Here is a 24,240-nt window from a genome sequence, read left to right as displayed (position 1 = left end):
TCCAGCGACCGACAGCTAGCTCCGACAAGCAAACAGGCAGCCAGGTAAGGCAGCCAGACACGAGCGATGGATGAGATGCTAACGAGACGCGAAACGATCGACTATTCTCGCTGGGAGAGAGCCGAGTAAGCCGGGCGTGAAATGGTTTTCCTTTACCAGTCGAGTGTCTGTACCACCGATGGTCCGAGTTTATTCCGCCACCCAGCTACGAAAGTACAGCTACTATAATAAATTCATTACTTAACCCATCCACCGTGCCCTTTTTCGTTACAGGGACCACCACAGAGGGCCACTTTATACCTCCCCAATAAAAACCGATGTCTGACACGATTTCAGGACTTTATCAGTTTATCTAAGAATGAAGGATTGAAAACAAGGTGTTTAGATAAATTATTTTCCTGATACTTGATACTAAAAGTACGAATTGTACGCAGCATATTTGTGACATACTTTTATTTATGTAAAACTGAGTTGATGCATCATTGCACGTTGCAAATATTTCATACAGCCATTGCATGTACATCAACGTTTTCAACGTAGATACTGATCGTTACAAATAGATTGAAAATAAATTAAAATAATTAAAACATTTCAAAAATGCTCTAACATCCCCAGTAAAATACTATTTCAAGAACTTATTGCGACAAGTAGATTATTCAATTTTCCCAGTGACATGCACAACTTAAAATAACCTGGATTATTTATTATTTCAAATAACATTTTATTCATTATTTTCCTTTGGCCGCACTTCTTAAGTTTCCCTTTGCTACGTTCAGTTTTCACTTTCTTCATGATATATTCAAGAACAAGAGATTAAAGAATTAGCCAACGAGCGATCTATCGATCGAAGTTCGCAGGAGGATCGCTGAATGCCAGCTCGCGCTCTCAGGGGAGGAAACTTCATCTGTACTCCACCCGAGGGTACTCGCGCAATAACCGTGTCCTTTGTGAGGGGGCGCCAGACTCCGTTGTTTGATACCACGACGATGAGCTCCGGAGGTCTCTTTGTCTACGTTTCTTTTCTTTTCTCCTGGAAATTATTGCGCCGCGGCGAAACGTGTGCTCGCGAAAGTGCATTTTCCGTTCGATGCATCGACAGTGTCTGATTAACGACGGAATTTATACTTGCCATTATCCTTGGTAGAAAACCTTACTTCGAGTGATAAGTAAAGGAACAGTCTACTTCAAAATCCTTGAAATCGTGTAACTATAAAAATACATGTCCAAAATGGCATTCAAGTATAATAGACTTTTAGATCACTTCAGGCTGTAGTACTGGAAGAATCAAGGATTTCGGGAAGATTGTATACAATTTCTAATGTTGCAGAGTGCGTGCGCGAACAGAATCAAATTTATTAAGGAGTTGTGTGTCATGCACGCACACTCTCTGGCGGTGTGGGATGGTTCAACAGCGTGTATGTTAAATAATCCTGAACCCAGCGTGGAATCCTGTGGGACACCACAGGAGACATTGCGCGTTGGAGAAAATGTCGGGTGTGCGTTATGAATCATAACTTGTTGCGGACGAGGTGTAAGATACGCGAGGATCCAGTTTAAAGCGGTATCATTTACATCTAAGCTAGCGAGCTTAGTCGGCAACAAGTTAGGATTTATGGCGTCGAATGTTTCGGGAGAGCGACAAACAATAAAATGTTTCTTAACGGGAAGCTAGAAGTGATGGACGAGGAATTAAATAATAGGACGAAGCACCAGAGAAAGATTAATGGCCATTAGGATATGGTTAGTTGTGATATATATCTTGAAGTGGTTAGATTTACAGTCAGTCTCATAAATATTCCTACCCTCTATGTCTATTAAAGAAGTTTGTCTAAATTAAATAATAGGTTTAATGTTTTCGAATAAATATTCATTATAAACATGTGCATAGATAAACTTTACATTTGTATATATATATAATAAAATATTTATTTGGAAACATCAAACCTATCATTTAATTCAGACAAATTCCTTCAATAAACATAGACGGTACAAATATTTACGGAATTGGCTGTAGGCAGAAATACAGTACAATTGTTAATTAATTTTGTCTCTACAGAGGCAGAAAGTAGATGATATTAACAAGGGGCTCGTTCCTTAAAAATTCTCCAAATAATATATACGATCGTGAATGAACATACGGATTCAATACTTAAAAGGATATTTTTAAATCTGGAGTAAAAAGTTAATAGTAAAATGTATGTCTTCTAAAAATACTTTCGACAAAGTTTCAAGATTCTAGTTTTTAATGAATAAGTACACCTGTCAGGTATACTTTTACTCTGTTAAGAAAAAAATGTCTGATGCCTCCTTTAGAATACTCTTTACACACCCCTTATATCGCACCTATTCAATCACTAATTCGTCCTAAGTACATGATTCGCCTCAGGGATCGGACTGCCATAATCCATGACTGGGAATCCCTGGTTCAATCAAACGGACGAAATAAAAAAAATAAAAAGGTGGAAATGGATTGGACGAAGAAACTCGGCTGTATGGTTCGCGGATCGCTCGTTACCACCGCCGCCTATTTTTCAGCGCTTCATCCAGCGTCCCTCGATTCGAGCCACTCTATATTTATCACCAGCTCTCCATCTATCGCTCACCACTGGCAAATCTCTTTGAGAGCGATCTTATTGATGAAGCACGGGCTGTACGACGCCGAGAAAAATTGACAATCGACCACGAACGGCAGGCTCGGCCTCTGGATCGAGACAGGATGAAGGACGACTCGGCGATTTATATCATAATTCCACGGATCCGTGGGAAGGATTCACCGAATGGGAAGTAAGAAAATTAACACCACCCTCTCACCCTTCCTAGGCCACGAAGAGGATTCGTTATTCGTTGAGATGTACTTTAACTTTACCGCTATTTGATTTCTATCATTTTATTCATATTTTTAATACTAAACAGTAATCCGTGTTCAATTTTGTTTCAAAGTAAAATTGTACGTTCATGGTCGAAAAGATTCTGGTAAATATGGATTTATACTTTTATTACAATCACTTAGGGCTGAAGTTAAATTATTAAACGGAGAATTGTCTTTAAATTTACATTTGATTATTGCACATTGTTATTTTAACGTATTTCAATTTCTATTTCATCGTTATTAATATTAAGGCCAAGAAAGGTTTATATAGGTTTACGAAGATTTATTGATTATGACTGATCACTTCTGATGGAATTCCGTTTTTATAATTAGTTCCGTTGTTCGGTACTGCATAGTTACTTGCATCCAATTTCCTGACCACTTGATACGGTGGTCTACGGCGAATTGTGATTAACCACGCAGACGATTGGATGGCTTGGACATTAAAGCGGTTCAATTCTGTTTATAACGAGATACATCAAGAATAAACGGCAAATTGGCACTATTAATTACCACGATGAGTGAACAAAATGATCGGCGCTATTAATGTTGTCGACGTCACAGTAAATATTTCTAATACTATACATTTATAATGGCAAATAAATTCAAATATGTTGATTATAACCTTTACATAGAATCAATATTAGAATCTCCCAAAAATTTCTTCTGTGACTTGCACTCAATTATTTTGTGTAGCAGCGTTTATATAAATAAACAACCTAATTTCTTAGATGTTAATGTTGCAACAGTAATGGAGCAAAATGAATCGTACGCAATTCAATAATGTAACACCAGACATAAAATATTATGTATGTATTACTTATTAATGAAATGGTAGAAACTTTTGGGACAACCTGACACTAAAAACTGTCTCGTTTCTCACAATTAATTAAATATACCATCGTCATAACGCATTGTCCCAACTTTCAACAAATATTTTTCGTCCCATAAATATACCCTAAATGAATGATAAAAAGTTAAAGCGCGTTAACTGTATCCTTCAATTAGTAATAAATTGCCAAGTAACGCTTAAGACACACAACTGACCCCTTAATAACATTAAGAGTCACTCACCCAGCCAATCGCTCAGCCATAATCGATCCCTCGTTTCTTCCTTAGCGACAAGCCTCCGTAAACCCCTCACTTACACTCGTAATCCTCGTTTAACGCTTGTCATCCAGCGGATCCCATTTCGTAACGCATTCAGTCGTCGTCCAGTTTCGTTCCATCGCGGGCTTATCGAGCGCGAAGTCTCGGGGGCAGTGGTACGAAGCGAATCAAAGTTTGTTAACACGGATCACAGGGCGGATATAAAACAGCGTATCCGTCAGAAGAATAACACCGTCTAAATGGAAACCGTGGCTGCAACTTCCACGACGAAATGGGATAGGAGAAGCAAGCCGAGACCTGCCTACGTAATAACTTTTTCGCGCCTCGCGCTATTCCCTTGGCATGTCTGAATCGAAATGAAGAAAAACTACGTGCATGTTCGTTTCGTGTTTCATCTCCGACCTCCATGGATGGTCGTGGATGCGATCAATCGAACAGTCGGAGGGATAAACGCCGATAGGATTCGGGGGAACCCTATCAAGTTCCACGGAGTTCCTAGGACTTCGTTGATATCAATAGGTGCCGGATGTTTATGGAAATTCGTATTTTACCGTGTTTTACTTTTTTCTTCGAAAAATTTCCTCCAAAATTCAGGTGCGCCTTATACTCGAAATTAATATAAAAATGTCTAGTGTTTAATTTGAAATTCCCGCCAGTCTTAAAAATGGTCATATAGAGGCAATCTAATAATAGAAATGTTATTTCTTTTTTTAGATTGCTTAAAAATTAAGGTGCGTCTCATAGTCCGTAAAATACGGTATATGACACAGGAGCCCGTGGACATTACATTTAATTGTTAGTTCCACCTGCAAGTGTTCTAGATAATAAAACATACACGTCTACTTGAAAATCACATTTAACTTTCTTTGTGTACCTTTTTCTTTTTTACCTTATCATGTGCTTTTTATAATACATCTAACGTGTCCAATTTTTTCATTAACACATCGGTACGTGCACAAATGCACACGCTTGTTTTCTATCTCGTGATGTATCAAACAGATCATTATACGAGCCGTTCACTGCACAAATCGATTAACTTATGCTGGATCCATTTATGCTTATGACTCATAAGAACTCGATGTGCAAGAACAATTTGTTTTCCATTTTCTTGAAGGTCTGGAAGATCGATTCAAGCATTCAACGTCGTCCATAACACTCGCTCCTATACTTCCTTCGCGGTCCAGCCCCCTCGGCATGATCGTTTAGGTAAAATCTACGCCCCGTTACACGGCTATGCTTCTCAACGAGTAATTTCATTAAATTCATTAGCCGTGCTCCATCAAAGCTGCACGCTTCTACTTGCTGGAACTTATCAGTTCAGGGAAAAATAGCCCAACGGTTGGGCAAAGTTCTGATTAAAAGTTATGAACGGGACCTGGCCCGGGTCGTGTGCACTTTATTTACGGTGGGGAGGGGGGGGGGGACCCCCGTAATTGGCTTTCATTTTGCCCCCTTGAGGAAACTTGAATTCCATCCTTTGCACCGCGATCGGGCGGAAAGTTTAATTCGACGCAGAGAATCTAATTAAACATTGTCAACCGACGGAAGAATTGAAAATTAATTAACTGTGTCAGCCCTTGTTCGTTTTCTTGGGAAAATTACGCGGCGAACGGTAGGCCCTCGTTAAGTTACTTCGAGATTGATCGGTGTTTGACAGTTCTTGGTTCACAATGGGGAAAAATGTTGAACGATTTCTAGCGGAATATGCAAAAATTTCATGGAAGATAAACAAATGTGTGTGGTAAGTTCAATATTTGTACTGTAGAATTAAGATTCGCTTTGGATTAAAGTATATATTTAAATCATGGTTTCCTGGGGAGCTGCGATATATCGTAAATATGTAAAATGTAAATGTAAAATGTAAAAATGTAAGAGAAAGAAAAATAAATGTTAGTAAAGTTTAATAATAAAGAAATTAAATCTTATGAAATAGTAACGCTTATATTTAGTTAGCTTGTCCCACAAAATGTAGTCTGTCTAACATATTTCAGATTAGTCTTCGAAAGATTAGTCGCCGAAAATAATCCGTATACTAATGGAGCCGCGGGTCTAAAAAGTTTGGAAACCTCTGACTTAGAATAAGAAAGATCAAAAATACTTCCAAAGATCACTAGAAAGTATTCCTATTTCTTAAGCTTAACTTTATCCCAACAACATAATAATGAAAATGTTCTCGACACTCCTCTATGATTCGTAAAAATAATAAACTCTCCACTGAATTCCCAGGTTCTGTATCGCTAAATTTCTCCATGCTGTTTGATCAGGCACAATTCGGGGTTCGCGTGCATCTCGATTCGATGAAAATTGCTTCTCTTAATCCAAGCCCAGAGCGCCTTATCGTTAGTAGAATCTCTTTTACCACTTTCAACGAAGAACCGTCCATTAGGTACCCAATTTTCTATTCACCCTCGCCTCCGCTCGGTTTCCATCGACGAGAGATTCTGGGGAAGCGTCGGCCTATCAGTCTTCGTCGAGCATTGGCAAAAAATGGATACCGACTCTTCTTTCGCCGTTAAAGAAAGCTCCTCTGGAGCTTGGGAAATCCCGAGGAGAGGAAATTGGCGTCCTTCGTTATACGAAATCGCCTGTATAAAACGGGCATCAGCGCAGCGCGAGGTCATCAGCGTCGCCCAGGCCTCGTCGTCGTTTAACCGTGGTTCACGGTACTCGACTGCTTTGGTCTCTTTAAAATTGAACGTGGAAACAGGAAACCGCTGATGACCTTTCCCGAGATAAAAATAAATTCGAGTTAACATAACTGCACCGCCGAGGAATGCCGCGTGGAGAAAGGACGAAACTTCTTCGAAGTCCTGAGCTCTCGCGAACTAAGAGTGTATGATACAAGGTAAGAGAGGACACCAAGATCGACCACTATTTCGTCTGGAGATGAATCGGAGAATTTCATAAGTCTGCAGTTTTCTTGTTTGGTAAATTGCCTTGGAGAGAAATGTGTATACTTGAGGAATATTAATCGCCTGGAGGGTGGTCATCTTCTTGCGTGGCTCCATTATTAAATTAATTCGACTCTATCTGTTTGGTCAAGACTAAATTGTTTTTGAAATGGTGTTGATTAAAATAGGCTCATTTTCAAGCAAAATGTCAGTTACGTTCTCTTTGATCATATCGTCAAATAAATTCGGCAAATTCATAAAATATGAATTGTTTTATATTTTCTATTGCATTTCAAAGATAATTGAGAATATGCTTTCATTATTTGTCAATCGTCCTTCCTTTTTATGAAATTGCAAAATAATTAATAACCTACCCTCCCTTTGCATCCATTTTTCAATGAAAATTATCAACTTCCCTTCTGAAACAGATTTTAATAGTGTAGGACATAACACGAAGACCATGAATAAAATTAGTGGTCAAAGTTGATAGTTCACAATTCACTTCAGGGGCAACAGAAAGCTGAAACATCAAAATCTTCAGAGCAACGAAATTCGTGAATCGGGGCAATCGAGTTCCTTTGATGACTGAAATATTACTCAGATGGAAATTTCTTGCCCCTGGTTGTCTGGCAACAAATATTCCATTTTGAGGTACGAAGCATACAGCGAGTGGTGAAAAATGAATTCTGTGTAAACGAAGCTCTGTATTATGCCACGCAGCACGGAGATTGTAGTCGCGAGTATTGCGAGTTCGCTTCGTCATTAAATCGCGTAGAACGTTCGAGATTGTTTCGCCGCTGTGTGCAGGGCAACTGAACAAGCAATGAAACGACTGACTGGAGATAGTCAACTAATTATGGCGTTCCTCACGGGCCAGAAAACAGAACAATGGTCTGTGTATCAGCGTTCTGATCGCGCTTCGGCCCCCTACATTAAAGGATATTCAGCGTGAGAGCGGTTAATTAACTAGCACGCGATATCAGGCGCTGAGATTAGAGTCGATCGACTCTATCTTCGCAAACGGTTCGCCGATCAAGGAGCACGATTAACCGATGAACGCGCCTAACCTCAATTTCTTCACGCAACTGTTGACGTGCTAATTTGTAGTTTACTTCGTTCCTTGCACCATGCCAGCTTCCTCCTGAAATTTTCCTTACGTTGGGTTCTCTTGAAGCTTTTCTGCGATAAAGTTTAAATTATAAATTTGTTTTGTACAATTCGTTTAAATCTATGATCCGTTCCATATTTTCCTGAATATTCGCTGCGATATATGTGAAATTCCTGATCGCACCGAACGCGAAGTTACTTGATTAATTTAATCGCGTATCGCAGTTATTTTTAGTTCTATTGTAAACGTATTTCATGAATGAATTGCACATGTGGATGTCGTTAAAATTCAAATTGTGGTATTGAACGAAACAATTAATTCGTTGCCTACGTATGACAATTGAATTAAATTTAATTCATTGGTGTCTTTAATTATATAAAAGTCTAAATCGATATCATTTAATTTGGGATATTCGTAACTTCGGTATTACCGAAAATCAGTTAATTTAATTGTAGGTGTTTGTAAAAAGAGTAGCAGTTCTAATATAGTTTTACTAAACTTACTTTTGGAGGCGTAACCTTTTAGTGTTATACAGTAGGTGAATCTCTGTAGTAAATTAAAGTGAAATATATGCCGATGAATATTTACATTTTGCTAAATAAAAAATAAAAACTCGACACTTTTCCACACTTTTGCATTTTAAATACGAAGGATTAATAACGAGAACGTGTTGCATAGATCTGTAAATTGTAAACTATTCTAAGGATGAATACAAATTCCAGTCATGGAAGCAATTACTCTCATCGTTGCACGAGTTTTCCACAGTTCTCTAGGGTTTCGCAACCATGTTTCCGGTGCCCCATCAGCGAAAGAGGTTCAGACCTGCCAGGATTCGAAACTAAGCCATCTCCCGTCGCAAATAAACGTTAACCGCTACGTCACCCTTCGTTCTATACCTCTGGATATTTGTCCCACGGTATCGCTATAGAAAACACGTCCTTGATCCTACAATATTGCGCGTTTTATTCGCCATACTACAGCCTCGAAATGTCTCCATCCGCACTGAAACTTCCAGACAAATGGAAGATCCCCAGCAATTTCCAAAATGGCGCATTGAAACGCGATGGAGCCTCGAACCCGTTCTTCCAATTGATACGAAATCCAGTAACTCAACATGCCGACTGCTTGCATTGTGCATTCCTCTTAACTATTACAAATCAGCATCACTCGAGAAACGAAGTTTCAAGCAAGAATTTCTTTTTATAATACCACCGACCTTCGGTGTTTTTAAGGATCCAAACTTTAGTAATTCATTTTCCCGGCTATATTTTTCACAAGAAAACACGTAAAACCTTTCCCTTAGATTTGTTTGATTCCAAGGAAATCCAGTACAAGAAAAATTCAGGACGATAGCCACAGACTACCCGGTGCAGACAAGCTAGCCTCTGGTTGATCGTTTCTAGCATTATCAGGGAATATCGTTGGCTATTTCCACTCCGTCGGTCGATTTCTCCGTAGTCTGCGCCGCCATTGAAAAAGAATCCGGGCACAAAGTTAATTATCGCGATGAGGCTGTCCTTCGCAGCGGAGTACGGGACCGTGTACACTCTACGTTCGAAGAGGAGAAGGAATCCGACTGGTTTCAAAAGCCAGGGCTACCTGTTACCGTCTCGGTCTGCTCTTTCAAGTTGCCTTTTATTCGTCTGGCCGTGCTCTCGAAGCATCTCCGTCGATCTTGGCCCTGTCTAGGCGAACACGAGCGCGTGCCTGCACGTAGAGGCGTTTCCACGCTACCGAGCGTCGGAGTGGGCGAGTCAATAACCTCGAGCTTCCGGTCGACGTTGCACTTGAAGGGCTGTCATTCGAGCCGACAACTCGCCTACTTCTACGACGTTATCGTTACCTTCCCATACCCCATTTAGCGGCAGCGACGATACACACCCCGGTGAAGAAAACGCGATTCCAACACCCTTAGTATCGACGAGCGTAACGAGGACCGGTTGAAATCGCGACTGTGGATCATCTGCAGGATTCACCGTCCTTCGTCAATTATTAGGATGATGTAGTAAAAAGGACGTAGTATTAGGATGTAAAATAAACTAAGCATATAATTTGTAAATTGTGATTAAAGGTTGAAAGAAATGAATTGTACCGAAATTGAGTAGTGATAAATAATTAGACAGAGGATGTCTATCCCTTTATAACTTACGAAAATATGAATATCGAGCCGTTCATTGCTCAAATCGATTAACTCCATAGGACAACAAGTTGCGAAATGCGATGCAATGATGTACACTGTTTTTTAAAATTACCTTTATTCCCTTTATTTAAAATTTTTCAAAAAGTGGAGTTAATCGACTTGTGCAGTGAACGGCTCATTTATAAAAGTATGCCCAAATAGAAAAATATATATCAACGATAATGAACAGATTATACCGTTTAGAAGGTAAGATATACTTGCATTTAAATTGCAAATGTTCTTCTGTATTTGTAACAATATGGATTTGCATAAACATTCGCAGGAATAATAAGAGAATTATTTGTCGTGCATAATACACTGCTTGTATTATATTGTAATTATTATTAAATTGCGTTTCTGTTCAATTATTAATTCGCGCGTGGAAACAAGATTTCGATTATACTCGCAGAATGAATGCAATAACGATTCTTTTTGTGAATTTACGTTTTCCAATTTTACAGGAGACTTTCTCGGTTTGACAACTTTTTATGAGAAAGCAACGTCAATGATTCGATAATTTATACTTTTAACTTCTTCGTGTTGATCGTGTCGTTTCCAATGCACGACACTTTTTGGCAATTTACACGGTTAATAATTTGTGGTACTTTATTGCTTTGCTTGAATAAAGTATCAGACTCGATGTGACAAAAATTTAACAATCAGACTGAGAATGTCAGTTTTGAGACTGCGAAGTTTTACATTATAATATCTTATACTAGAAAATCTATCTGATAATATACTTCCAATAATAATGAACTCCAACATTTAATACCATAAATATTCATGGTATTTCGAATCAGTGTTTTGAAGAACTCTATTTAAAATCACTTGTACTTAAAATCGAATGTACTTTTTTTTCACTGAACAGTATAAAAATTCTCGAGGGAAAAGTCTACGAAAAATTTGAAGAAAATTCTGTCAACTGTTCCTCATAGTCCTCTGTTTTCGTAAAGTGGTTTCAGAACGCGCGTCCCGTGATTCCCAGCGGGAGATCGATTACGCATAGAGATTCGAGTGTACATGCCGGATCGACTAACTTGACCTTAATATAATATATCGTCTTGTTCGCGGCGTCTTGTGCATACCTGGCTCGGGATCGTACAGGCACTTAGACAATCGTCGTTCCGGACCAGTGAGACAAGGGCATTAATGCAGGTGGTATAAATTAGCGCATCAAAGCCCAGTACTATACTACCACGTCGCCCAGTGATTATTGATGCGAGCCAACCATTGGCCACTAACTACCCATTGATTAGCTGAAGGTTTCCGGGTAATTAATGGAACATTCTCCGGCGCTGATGGCCTCGATCGATCGATCGGAATCGCTATCTTTGCGCTAGTTCTCGAGATTTCCGATATTCAACTTGTTGAATTTTCATGCGCGCCGTCCCCGCCATGTTTTTACGCCGTCTTTTGCTTGGATCGGATTCGTATTCATCGTTATACAAATATTCAGCTTCTATCGCAGATGAATAGCTTATTTCTATTTTATTCGCAGTGGTATATATCGGGTAGCTATTTTTGTAACAATAGATAATTGAATGTGGGTTCGATTGGCGTGGATATTTTTGTAACCCTCGGGAACTGATGAAACTCGATACTTACGTTATTAAATGTATCAAGTATCGTAATTATTATATCATTTCATTATAGTATTATTATAGTATTTCATAAAGTAGGTTGCATATATATTAAATATGGAATTAAATATTAGGGGAACCGAAAAATAATCAAAATGTCTTCGACTTGGAAAAGTTTTTCAATGAAAAATTGCAATTATTCAAGGAATAAGTTTATAGCCTTTTGAGTCACGAATTATTGCAGAAAAAGATCGCAAATTTTCTTTTTAAAATACCAAATATAATATTACATTTTATTATCAAAAGAATAACCTAGATTATACATCTGTATTAAATCATGGTGGCCAAGGCAAAACGCTTTAAATTTACCTGGCAGGGAATGGGTTAGTTACTTCCTTCGGTCTCCACTTTTGGTTTCGCGACTTTTTCTTATCTCCGAAATAAGACTATATAACTAGTATTACACCGCCTAAAGTAAGAAAATTGTCGACGGTAAGTCGTTTTGGTTCGATATCAGGTCTGCATCATCCGACCACTTCGCCGTCAGATACGGTAATGTAATTTTAGGAGCGGATGATGACCGCAACAGTCGCCAAACATCGAATGCCAGTGCGTATACGTGACGCGATGCTATTTCGACGTGCGCGTTTCACAGGTTTCATCTCTACGATGGCAATTCCCTGCGAAACGCATACTTGAACGAACACCATGGCGATCAATGACGCGCGGATACACGGTTCTTGTTATTAGCGAATGGATTCTGTTTGTACGGCTTATGCGCCTGCCTGGCAAAAACGTCTGTTTGACGATCGAGTTTGATCTCGAATACGGTTACATTGGAGCCTCGCGAGTCGCGTTTAGCCGTGTTCCTCTGTTCAACGGTAACTTGATTTCGCAGGTGATTTGCAGTGAGCTCGTTTGTAGGCGTTTCGGGTTTTGCGCTGCATCGGTTTAAACGGTGGCTATAGCACGGACAGCGCGGTAATAATTTTCCATTTAATTTCCCTGCGTCGATAAGCCACTCGACATTGAATTCTCGCGGTGTTTCGTTTATCTAGCGCGCGATTATGCTCGTATACCAGAGGTTGGAATTTGTCGTATTCGGTGTTATTATGCCGCGAATCCTCGCGACGGTTTCATCATTTCTGATCGACGGATTGATCCACTGCCATCGACAAATGAAGAACTTTGTGGTGGACAGATGCACTGTTAATCGTTGATCAACATACATAAGAAAATTAATCGACGTGTATAATACAAAAATTCCGAATAACATTGACGTGTTACACGAAAATTGCCATTTAATCCTTAGAAACTCGATGTTCCAAATTAAATTGAAAACAAATATTAGTGAATTTATCATTTGAACAATTTTTACAGGTGACAAGCCACGTCTCTCAACGCAAAAATCCGTTCCTCTAAATCGTCCTTATCGTTCAGTCCCGAGAAAGCTATAATTCCCCCCAATTTCAATCGTAATCGTCCACCGTTGCTTTCGTCGAAACTAGACCAACGCGGATGGGGAGAGTAGCGAGGGAAAACGCGATTAAGGGAATAAGAAGGAACGCAGAACTCCTAAAATTTACTCGTCGGCGCAACAATGAGCTTTCTTCGCTTACCCGTATATTTGCCTGCCGCACCCTCGCCACTCGGTTATAAATACCCCGTGTAAACGTCTCCGTGACACTGACTCCGTTCCCCAGCCCCCTCTGGTCCCCCCGTCCCGACCCGCCACTTCCGCGGCTTCCGCTTTTGAGTAGTGACAACGGTAGAAACAATGAACAACCCCGGCACGTTCCACGGCAAACTTTTCCTTTTGTTCCGCGCGTACGAGGAACGCCGCGACGGGACAAAAAGAAGCTCTTGCTCGGTTTACGACCAAACAATACTTTTATCTTTCGAAATACGTCGCCGCGACGACGCCCGAAAGCTCAGACACGCCACCTAATTAAATTCGGCCGCGAGAGAGAAGGTACTCGCGCCGCGATGCAATAAACTTGTAAACGGGGGAACAATGAACACATCGCCGCGGCTGGAAATAGTTAAGTTCATTAACGAGCCACGCCCGGCGTGTATCTTTAATTAATTCGGTCCAGGAGACAGAAGTGAGTTGTTACCCTTTCTGGTGCTCCCAGGTATCAGATCCCCACCTCCCCTTCCACTACCCCCCCTCCCCCCAACATGACGATGCTCCTGTTCTCCTTGCATAAGTACCCCTCCCATTTCATATTTTTTTTTCGTCGATGGAAATGTTATTAACCGTGCTAATTAAAATCTGTTATGATGGAGATAGCGAAGTGAGCAAAGTCTCGGCGATCCCGTGAAATATGACTTTAGTAGCGAGTTTTATGACGGCAATTTGCACTGAATCCACCCCATTATAGCGCTCAGTTCGCGTTACTAGTCTTCGAGGCTCGGGGGCTCTTCTGTTTGGGTGGATTCGGTCTGGGAAAAGAGTCGGAGGAGTTGTTAATGTTAAATCAGAGGGTGGTCGTACCGGGTATAAAGAATGACAAGAGTGACATTAACGAAATGAATATTTTCTCTGATGTAAAAACAGTGACGAATTGTGTTACAAGTAATATTAATAATTTAACGTGTAAAAGGCTGGCACATCTGACTTATTAAAATGTAGAATATGTAAAGCGAAATACGAATCGAAAAGGGAATAGATGAGTAAAAGTTTAATAAAGGTGTGATAAGGCATAAAGGGTCATACAAAAAAAAGCGATATTTAATAATCAAAACGAAAGTTCTTTGTAGATTTTTACTGTCGTTATGACATGCGCCATCCTTCTGGCTGTAAAAGTTAATACAATGTACATGTATATAGTTGTACAATAAAATAGAAAATACATCCAAATTTAAAAGTCATTCATTTAAATCAAATTTAAAAGAGGTATCGTCGTCAACAGGTACATTAAATGGCTAATGTTATATTTATATTATTATATGTACATAGATTTAAATTTCAATACTCAAAGTGGAGATTGACTTCTATCAAGCAGAAATCGTACAAAAATCGAGAAAATGTATGAATTTATATATTGCACGAGTCCGTAAGAAATATTCAAAAAGTCGTAAGTATAATCATTAATTTCACAAAAAATATGTACAAATGTAAAAATTTAGAAATTATCCAGACAACTTCTCAACACAGAGAATATTCAAATATTTAACTATTCAAATACTCGTCGTCAAAAATTCGATGAAAAAGAGTAAAGAAGAAAACAAAACACTCCGAAGGACCCTCGGCACAGGACAATGAGGAAGAAAAAAGATATAACAACAGGAAGAAGACCCCCAGAACCCTATAAAGAACGATGCCGTTGATGTCTACACGAATCGAGCCATTATCATGCAAGCCGTAGAAAATCGAGCGATATCGAGAGACAATATTGCGCGCCTGAGGAGGTCGAACTGGAAGGGAAACCGGGAATCCCACGAATTTCGTTCGCGTGGTCTCGCCGATGGAGTTTCGCCCGAGCTAGGCCGAGCATCGGTATCGCGGCAGTCTGGCCTGATAAAGGAGAAAGCCTGGATATTGGTCGGACAGTGGAATGCTCCCTGTTCGCGTCGGACAACAAGATTTCTCTCTGTACCCTACACCAGTCTCGCTCGGCCTCATGGACCTGGTTGGATGGGAAGATACGAAGGGTGGCACGGAGGGGCGAACGAACGAGGGAACGGCGAAGTTAAAAGGAAAGTCAAGGGGATCGAAAGATTGCGATTGGAACAAGTACCGTTAAGCGCCAATAGTCTGCCCGTTGTCACGATCAGACGTTCCCGCAACACGGGAGCCCACACGCGTTCTCTGGACTGTCCTGAACCGGAGGAACAAGCCAGTAAATTGAATTTCGGGCTGGTAAAAAGGTAAAAAGAGGAGGGAACCGCGATAGCGACGGGAAAGAAAGGAAGGAAGTCTCGGAGCAGGTGTATAAAACGCGGTGAAAAAAGGAAAGGAGAGAGAGAGGGAGAGAGACTGAGAGGTAAGCGAAGCGTGGAAAAGCTGAGGTAAGGGGAGAAGCTCTGGGCGCGAAACGTTCATTTCCTCGAAATTCAGCCACTTAATCGCCGCGAAGAATGTGAAAACAAGGGGAGTGTTATCGAGCGGATTTAAACGAATTTGCCGAATAACATGGACGCGCGACGGTTCCGAATCGCAAGAAGACGCGATCGAATCAAATTTTCCACCCTGGATGTGGATCATGGAATTTCAGTGGATTCGTTGGGCCATTCGAATGACAGTTTTTGCATACATATGGGTCGATGGCAATCGGTCAGAATTTTCACATGAGGTGAATATGAATCTTGGTTGATATGTATAATGTTTATCGGGGATTCAAACACGCGTGCTTGATGTGTTTGATAACTTTATAGGTATAGATTATAATTATATTCAATAGAAAGATACAATATCGTGCCCCTGATTATATAAAAGAAAGATTATATTCAAAATTATATAATATAAATTGCTTCTCATTTATCATATATATATTTTATAGTTTACATTTCATTTTCAGTTCCCCATAATTATAAACAGCTGAACGAAATTCCATGCGGTCTGACGAAAAATAATAGAATTTACAGAGAAATCACAAACATACATGTAATATAATCAATACGTTCTCATACCAATCTTTCTCTATTTAACTTGAAAGAAATTAAATATCAAAGGCAGTCACCTTGAACTGTACCTAAATTCCTTTTATCAATTGGATATCCAAGTCAGATTTCCAAGGATAGTTTATAATGGCAATTTATTATTGAACTAAAAATAAATAAAATTCTCTAAAGAGAATCTAAAAATCAAGAGCTCTAAACAGTTCTAATCGATGACGATGAACAAGTAACAATCCTATGATTTTCGATAGCACTTTCTAGATTCTGACTCACACACATGTGTTTCGATTCGCCATCGCGAATCCTCAACCCTCACGCCGACGTTTCCCGTCTATTTGTCGAATAAAATACGGGGAATTTGGCGAAGCAGCCGCATAAAACGCGCATTATTCTTAACTTTTTCTCGCACGCGGACTCGCCGCCGGGAACCCCGAGGGCGCTAAGCAAATCTATCCCCATCAGACGCAGAACGACGTTACAGCTTCCAGCGGTACTTCCGACACACCCCCTTTCCACCGCCGCTCGCGAATCTACATAAAGGATGAACCGATGGAATTCCCGGGACCCCCGGGAACGATGAAACGATGATTATGATTCCCGTGTGTTGCACGATATACCCTTTGATCCCTTTTATGGGATACTTTCTCGGTAGCGCTGAGAAATTCTTCGCGGTCGAATATTCCGCGAACGGAATCGTAGGGCCGATTTTCCAACCCACGCGCAACGGGTCCTAGGACGTTAGCTTAGGTATCCGAAAGTTTAATCTGTTCGCGCGAAAGGGAATTTCAAAGGAAACGTGAGCAATATTTATTTTTACAGACAAACCAGATCGTTCAATTTCTTTGTGGGGGTTGGAAGTATTTATTGATACCTTTGGGGGTTATTTTGAAAACTGAAGCAATTTCCGGAGGATTCTTAGTTTGGGAGAATGAAATTGAAGGTATCTAACCATCTGATGATGTGAATGAAGGGTGAAAGTGATCGGCAATGGTTTTACTTCGGGGAATTTGAATACACAAACAATACAGAACAAAATCATTGTGAGTATGTAATGAATACAATAAAAACAAAAGAACACATATCAAAAGATTCCTACAGTGTATGAACGAATGAATGCACGAAATATATCATGAATCGAACGATCCATAAAGAAATTGTTGCGTGGCCACTGTAGTACGATTAAAACGAAATAATACCCTAGATAACTAACGATTCAGGTGATATTCAAACAAATGAATCTTCGACCGATACAAGTCATTAAAAAACTGTTATGGCAACGAAGCCAAGTGAACAGTCATACAGAGCACAGTTTAAACGATTCCAATTAACCTAAATATGAAAGCACAAATCAGATTTGATATTAGAAGGCTCGGCATCAAGTATTTCCTCTAAATATACATAATTTCTAACAATCTTTTCTACAATCCTCTCTTATACACACTGGCCGACATACATCTAATATTTTCATCAATCACACTAAACGATTCACCAACAAGTCAAAGGAATCCCCCTACGATCCCACACCTCGATAAATTCCACCCCGTAACCCTGACGAACCCATCTCTCTCCACGTCGCGAGAAAACATCGGGCCTCGAAGCGTCAACGCGAAATTCCGCGCGAGAGTTAAAAATTCAAAGAGACCCTCGCAAAATTAAATATCACGGTACGTGGCCGACAGATGAGCCACGGAAACGCGGATGACAAATAAAAGGTTCAGCGCTGGACGCGGGAGGGTGAGGTCCGTTTCTCGTGAAAAGAGCAAGCGTGGACAGCGCGGGGGAAGACGTCTACCGCTCGAACGGACATAAAGGAAGGCCTGTCCTTCGCGCAACGCGGGATATTAGAAACAAAAGTGGTCCGCGGGTTGGACGCAGCTCGGCAGGTTCATTTGGAACGTGATTGGAGCGCGCCAGCGAAGAGGGTTGAAGTGCGTCACGCGGCAAGGGCGATTGTTTCGCTTCGCGATGGCATTGTTCCGGCGTGTACGTATGTACGTTTCGCCGCGCGGAGACAAGTGCGGCCAGAAAACTGTGGTGCCTGACGCGTCCGTCAACCGGGAAAAAAGCAAAAAAAAAAAAAGAAAAAAGAAATAAAAGGAAGAGGGAAGAGAGAAAAAAAGAGAGAGAAATATTTACGCTAGATGCATATTCATGTGACGCGATGCTCTCGTGCCGGTCCAAGTGACGCGGATTAATATGCATAAAATCCTTGCCGACGTCGAGGATCCCTGGGACTCGGTGGCCCTATGCTTCGTGGTCCAGTTTTAGAATGTATCGTCGTTACCAGGTTCTTGGGGGAAGGAATTTTAACCGAACGAGGGAGCTTTCCTGGGTGAAGAGTGGGTTGGGGATATCACGGGGGTATTGGTACGTTGTCATGAAAAAATTGTTCACAGTTTTTTCAACACGATGTAATATAATACAAAAACGTACAAGTATAGTCTCGATTGGAAGTGCTGAAGGTATGAACAGGTTCATATGAAGAATTTAATTTACAGAGCTTTCAGCGCGATGTAATGTAGAAGCATACTTGATCATAGTCTCTACAGTTCTAAATGATTAATATTTATCAACTTTTTACGATATGTTATTTAGTGGTTCATAAAATCAGTTCCAGTAAGACAGTTAGTATTTTTTAGTTCAAAATAAAGTTTAAAAAATAAAGTATATCGCATACTCTCTATATATTGAATTTGATCAAAGAGAACATACATTGCTATGTAGTCCACTGTGAATATCAACACAAGTTATACAGTATTCATCCTGGAGCTAAAACAACTTTTTGAGACTTAACACTTTAAAAGACATGGGCACATAAATTACTATGTAACTAGCACTTGATGGGTGTTAGGAAATAATCTAATTTCTACCTAAAATCGCCTGAAATTGAATACGTTCCGCTTCCTGGTTATAGCAATTTATAAAAAACGTTCCATTATATCGTTAGATGTAATTATTCGCGCTGCTTTGTGGTTAGGAAAGCTATTTAGTGCAATAATGGCTCACCGAGAACGACGAGTTTGAGGGGTCTGCCGGAGAGAAGATTCCCTTGGTCATCCTCTAATGTACATCCCCATATACCGTCGTCTTCTAATTTAACGTTGTCTATATGCAACGCCGCCGTAATAGAATCGCCGATATATCTGTGCCCAGTTCCACTCATCTCCTTTCTCGTGTTGATGGTGAGCATGTCTACAGGACTTCCCTCGTGTAACCAGGTTGCTGGCCGTACTCTGTAGCTCCTGACAAAACAGTTCGTGCCAATTAGAAAATTAATTTAGAACTGCGACACTGACTGCTGCGCGGACTTATTGAGTTGGGAACTAATTTATCCACGGACAGGAGAAACTTTTCATTGCGTTCGAATAAATTGATTCGTAACAAAAATCGACAATTTTTAGAAAGACAGATTGAATTAAATGCTTTTAATGAAAATATATGTTGTTCCTAAAAATACTCAAAGGAAGGAATACGATGGTTGCATAGAGGAGCGTGAAGGCGTGAGCCAAGTTTTTAGAAATATTAGGAATGCAATCATCGGGAAGAGATTTCTCAAAATTAACAAAAAAGGATTTACACTGTCATGGCTTTCACTGCTTCATACGTGGATGTTCTTGCATTGTTTGAGACGAAATATTTTCTGTGGATTGAGCTATGTGGACCAGGTTATCATGGTGTTTAACGCATTGATTGCCACGTCATGGATGGATGAAAACGAACGGATCTTCTCAGGTCCCAACGTTTTGCACAAAATATTACACATGCGTTGTTTCACTTAGAATATTTTCATAAAAATACCAAGAATCGTACACGAGAATCCCAAAAGAAACTTCAAACTGCGGCTTTTGCTAAAATTACCAAAAATTTTTAATGGTATAAATGTTCTATAAAACGTACTCGACAGTCAACGCGTTAAACAAAGCACATCTACATTTCTACTCGCCTCCGAAGACATAAGCATATGTTTCATAGAAAGTAAACAATGAAAGACGAACGAATTCAATCGATACCGAACAGGTTCATCAGACCCTGCTGCAATTGTGTACCTTCTCTAAGCAACGAAAGCAATTTCTTTCGAGAAGTAAAATTCATCCCCCACGATGGGAACGAAAGGCAAACACTGGCCGCATTATCCACGGTAAATACGCGTTTACAGCGATACAAGGAAGCAGCCTGAGAAGTCGTGATGAATCTCCACGGATTCGTTCATGTACATTCCATTTGTCAATAAAGAACCCTAAATTACCTGGCCCCAGGCAGCAGCAGCCTCGAGTAATTTCCTTCCAGCTCGCATGGCAGTATGACCTTGCTGTGAGCTTTCACCACCAGTTCCAGGGGTGGCTTTGACGGGGTGGCGGCAGCTGTATCTAAGGAGACTGGAACATTGGTTGTAGCGGAGGAACTGGTAGACCATAAGTCCTCTTCGGGAGCTAAAAGGGCCGCGGGCTGCGCCACGTCGTCGGGCAGAGAAATCAACGTCGAGCTGGACGCCGTTGTGCTCGTGGTGCTTGTCGTGGTTCTTCTAGCACGTCGTCCGCCCTCCTGTCTACCACGAAGGGTGAACACACCGGCCTCGTTCACGGACCCTGTAACAAAACAACGGACACCGGTCATTTCGAGATTCTCCGTGTCAACGTTCCGTCGTTTAGGTATATATAGGCACTCAAGTATTCGATCATCTTCGGTGGATGACTCTAGGCTATCAGGAGCTGTTCAGGATAAATTTTTAGCAGGATACTTTGCGGTGATTGGAGGTTCGATTTGTATCGATTTTGAATTATGAACAAAGTAATGGTTGATAAATTATTTATATTGATACAGAGTGAATGATATTTTTATAGGCAATGTTTTATTGTGGCATGGTTGGATTTAAACACTTTTTTAATAGCCTGAATATTATGAACCAAGAGTTTGATATACTACACGTTTTAATAAGGTTCACTTTAAAAAATATACAAACTCATTAAAACCATATTGATTTTAAAATTCATGTTTCTATTCTACAAAATTAAGCATAGAAAATAGAAGTAATTCATTACTAAACCATTCTTAGTCTACCCAATAATGTGATTGTTGAACTGTCGATTAACGTTAACGAATATATAAAGTTTAATGAAAGTATAGGATGAACTTTGTTTCGCGCAAGTGAAGGCACGTCCCGACTAAATGGTATTTCTAACGATTGGCCGATTTTCCCGAAAACTGTCCATCACGTTCGGTCGACCGAGGCTGTGGAAGGAAAACTAATTATGACATCGATGGACCGCAAATGGCTATAACTATCTCGTGCAACTAAGGCACTCTATCGACCTGTCCTTAACCGTACTCTCATGAAAACGTTCAAGTTTTTATTCTACAGTAAATAGCGAGCTGTGGCTACAGTTCGAAGAACACTGAGGGATAACTCGATGCCGACTTAAGTACATCGCAAAAAGTTACTCGAGAATAGCACATCGTGGATTACAATAAACAGCTTCCAACCCCAGTCAACCAATTAGTTCCTGTAAGTGCCTTCGAAGCTACAATCTCCGAAGCAAGGATGTTCCCTTGTATTAAACCTTCAACAACGAACAGAGTAATCAAATTCTCCGCATAGAGGTGACGGAAACATAACAGAAAACAAACACTACCCCCTGCTAGAAGAGTTTAGGCAAACTTGCCACGCGGTCCTCGATATCGTCCAATGGCGAACGACCCGTGTTCGTCAACGTTCGAACGTGGTATACCCAACTGGTTATACACAGCCATCGAATGGACGTTGTTCGACGTTGATGCATGCATTATTCAGCCGATGTATCCATTCATTATTCATGTCATGATCAATGGATGTCAACAGACCGCGATCTGTATCTGAGCACGTCGCCAGGACGGAAAGTGAAAGCCACCCCGTCGTTCGAATGCGACTCCCCCCTTAACACGAAGGGGTCATCGCTGCTGATCAGACTTTACAAGATGACTCGACGAGACACGCTCGACTTTGTCGCGATAGCGGATCGGTTACAAATCTGCCAGGATCTCGTTTAACACCTCTCTTAATCTGGCAGGACCAAATCAGCAGAATCATATCGCGTCGCGATCTCAATTTAGCTTCATCCTCTTAGTTAAAATAACTACTTGGCAGAGTCAGACTCAGGCTTTGGAAATCAAAGGGAGTTAAATAATCCAAACTTCGTGTAAAGCTCATGTTGGACAACTCATTATTTATTTGATTTAAAACTGATTTAAATTATAAGATGACCCCACTTCCCAATCTCTCAAAATCTAATAAAATTTTTTGAAATCCCCATTTTATATTCCTCGCAACTATGCAAAAATGATTCATCAAAAAATTACTCTCATAGTCATTACCTTGTTATTTTTGAACGAGACATTTTCCATTTAGTTGCACCGATACCTTGTACATTGATTGCACGAATACACGTGCCGTGCGATAAGTATCGTTTTCCACCTACATCGGAATGTAAATGCTGGAATGTTGAAGGAATGCAGCAAGATGCAGCGATGGATTAAGTTGGCCCGTGCTGCACGTAAAATATTACATTGCACGAGATACATTATTACCGTAACGAAGCTTCTCGAATCGAGTGTATTACATCAATGATTCCAGGAATGTGGAACGGCGAACCGTGGGAACCCGTCGGTAATAAATTCAGGATCGTAGAAATCGGCAATAGTAAATTCCAGGTAGGAGGAACCAATAACAATAAATTCTAGGACAAGGAAACCGACGATGGGCAACATCGAACCGCTGGAATCGGTATCGATGAATTTCGAGTCGAGAGAATCAGCACGGTCAAACTTCCGGTCGGGAGAATTAGTATACCGTGTGAAACATCACTACTGATAAATAGTTGGCGAAGAGAGCCAATGCCAATAAATTTCTGGTCGTGGAAGTCAGTAAACGAGACTTCCAATGGGAAGAATTAATGTAATGGGTGATACATCAGTTCTGACCAATTCTGGTCCCATAGTGGCAGTATTAAATAATACGAAAAATTGTTTCATATTTTACTATGTGAAATCTTCAGTAATCCATTGAATTAGAAAGTATTCTCTCCTACAAAAACACTTGAACTTTTCCTAAAGGAGATCGTTTCTAGTCTCGGATATTTTGAAATTCAACCCCTAAGGGATGAAAAGGGATTGCAATTCCATTCAATTTCCTTTACAATCGATTTCCTGTTCCTTTATTATAAAGACAATTTAGTTAGGAAATTTCTTAATCCAAAACATTGGGTACATTTTTAGTGTAGAATAAGAATAGTATTCCGCGCGGGTGAAACCGCGGGGCACGGCTAGTTTAATATAATACTTGTACTCGAAATTTGAGTTTAGCATTGAAAGTCGTAAAAATCGACGGAGATAAGCCTGAGTTTGTGTTACCAAGAAATCCTCGTGTTCCAGCATCCGGCACCAATAAAGTTTACCACGCCCGTATCTTTCATTAATCAACCCCACGAGCAACCCAGTTACACCACCCCATTTCGTGCAAGCATCCCTGCGAAATGCAGCCTCGTAAGCGACATTTACAGCCCCGTAAAATTCTTAAGAAAGGCGTTGTTTGCGTTGAAACGGCAAAGCAGCTTACAATGAGCCGCAACAGTTTCGCGCCGTAAAATTATAAAGACCAAAGATAACCGAGCACGGTGACGCTTCTCGCCCGCGTGTTTGTTCGTCGCTCGTTAGTTAGAACCACCTATTTCACGTCCGCGCGAATTTACGCCAAAGGTGGGCTAAAATTATTCCCTCGACACAAATTTGAAACAACGAACAACGGACAAAGCGGCTTTAGTTTGTTAAATAAAAATTGGAAATTGAACCATAGAATTATATTTGACGTATGAATGAAAATCTGGATAAATGTTTGACCGAACAAACGT

The 24,240-nt window shown here is 40.4% G+C and overlaps 1 protein-coding gene across 1 annotated transcript in view; it reads right to left on the bottom strand.

Annotated features, from left to right (window-relative positions):
* Nucleotides 1-24,240, bottom strand: part of LOC128891349 (B-cell receptor CD22) — a 446,690-nt gene that overhangs the window by 184,496 nt on the left and 237,954 nt on the right. Inside the window, exons 4-5 of the mRNA XM_054150781.1 lie at nucleotides 20,607-20,946; nucleotides 19,367-19,602 (exon numbers count right to left, since the gene is read on the bottom strand). Coding sequence (XP_054006756.1) covers nucleotides 19,367-19,602; nucleotides 20,607-20,946 — 576 coding nt within the window. The remainder of the gene's footprint in view (nucleotides 1-19,366; nucleotides 19,603-20,606; nucleotides 20,947-24,240) is intronic.

The sequence above is a fragment of the Hylaeus anthracinus genome, unplaced genomic scaffold, assembly GCF_026225885.1.
Source record: "Hylaeus anthracinus isolate JK02 unplaced genomic scaffold, UHH_iyHylAnth1.0_haploid 12001, whole genome shotgun sequence".
In the NCBI taxonomy this organism is placed as follows: domain Eukaryota; kingdom Metazoa; phylum Arthropoda; class Insecta; order Hymenoptera; family Colletidae; genus Hylaeus; species Hylaeus anthracinus.
The sequence above is the reverse complement of the archived record's forward strand: the minus strand, read 5'-3'. Positions and strand labels throughout refer to the sequence as shown.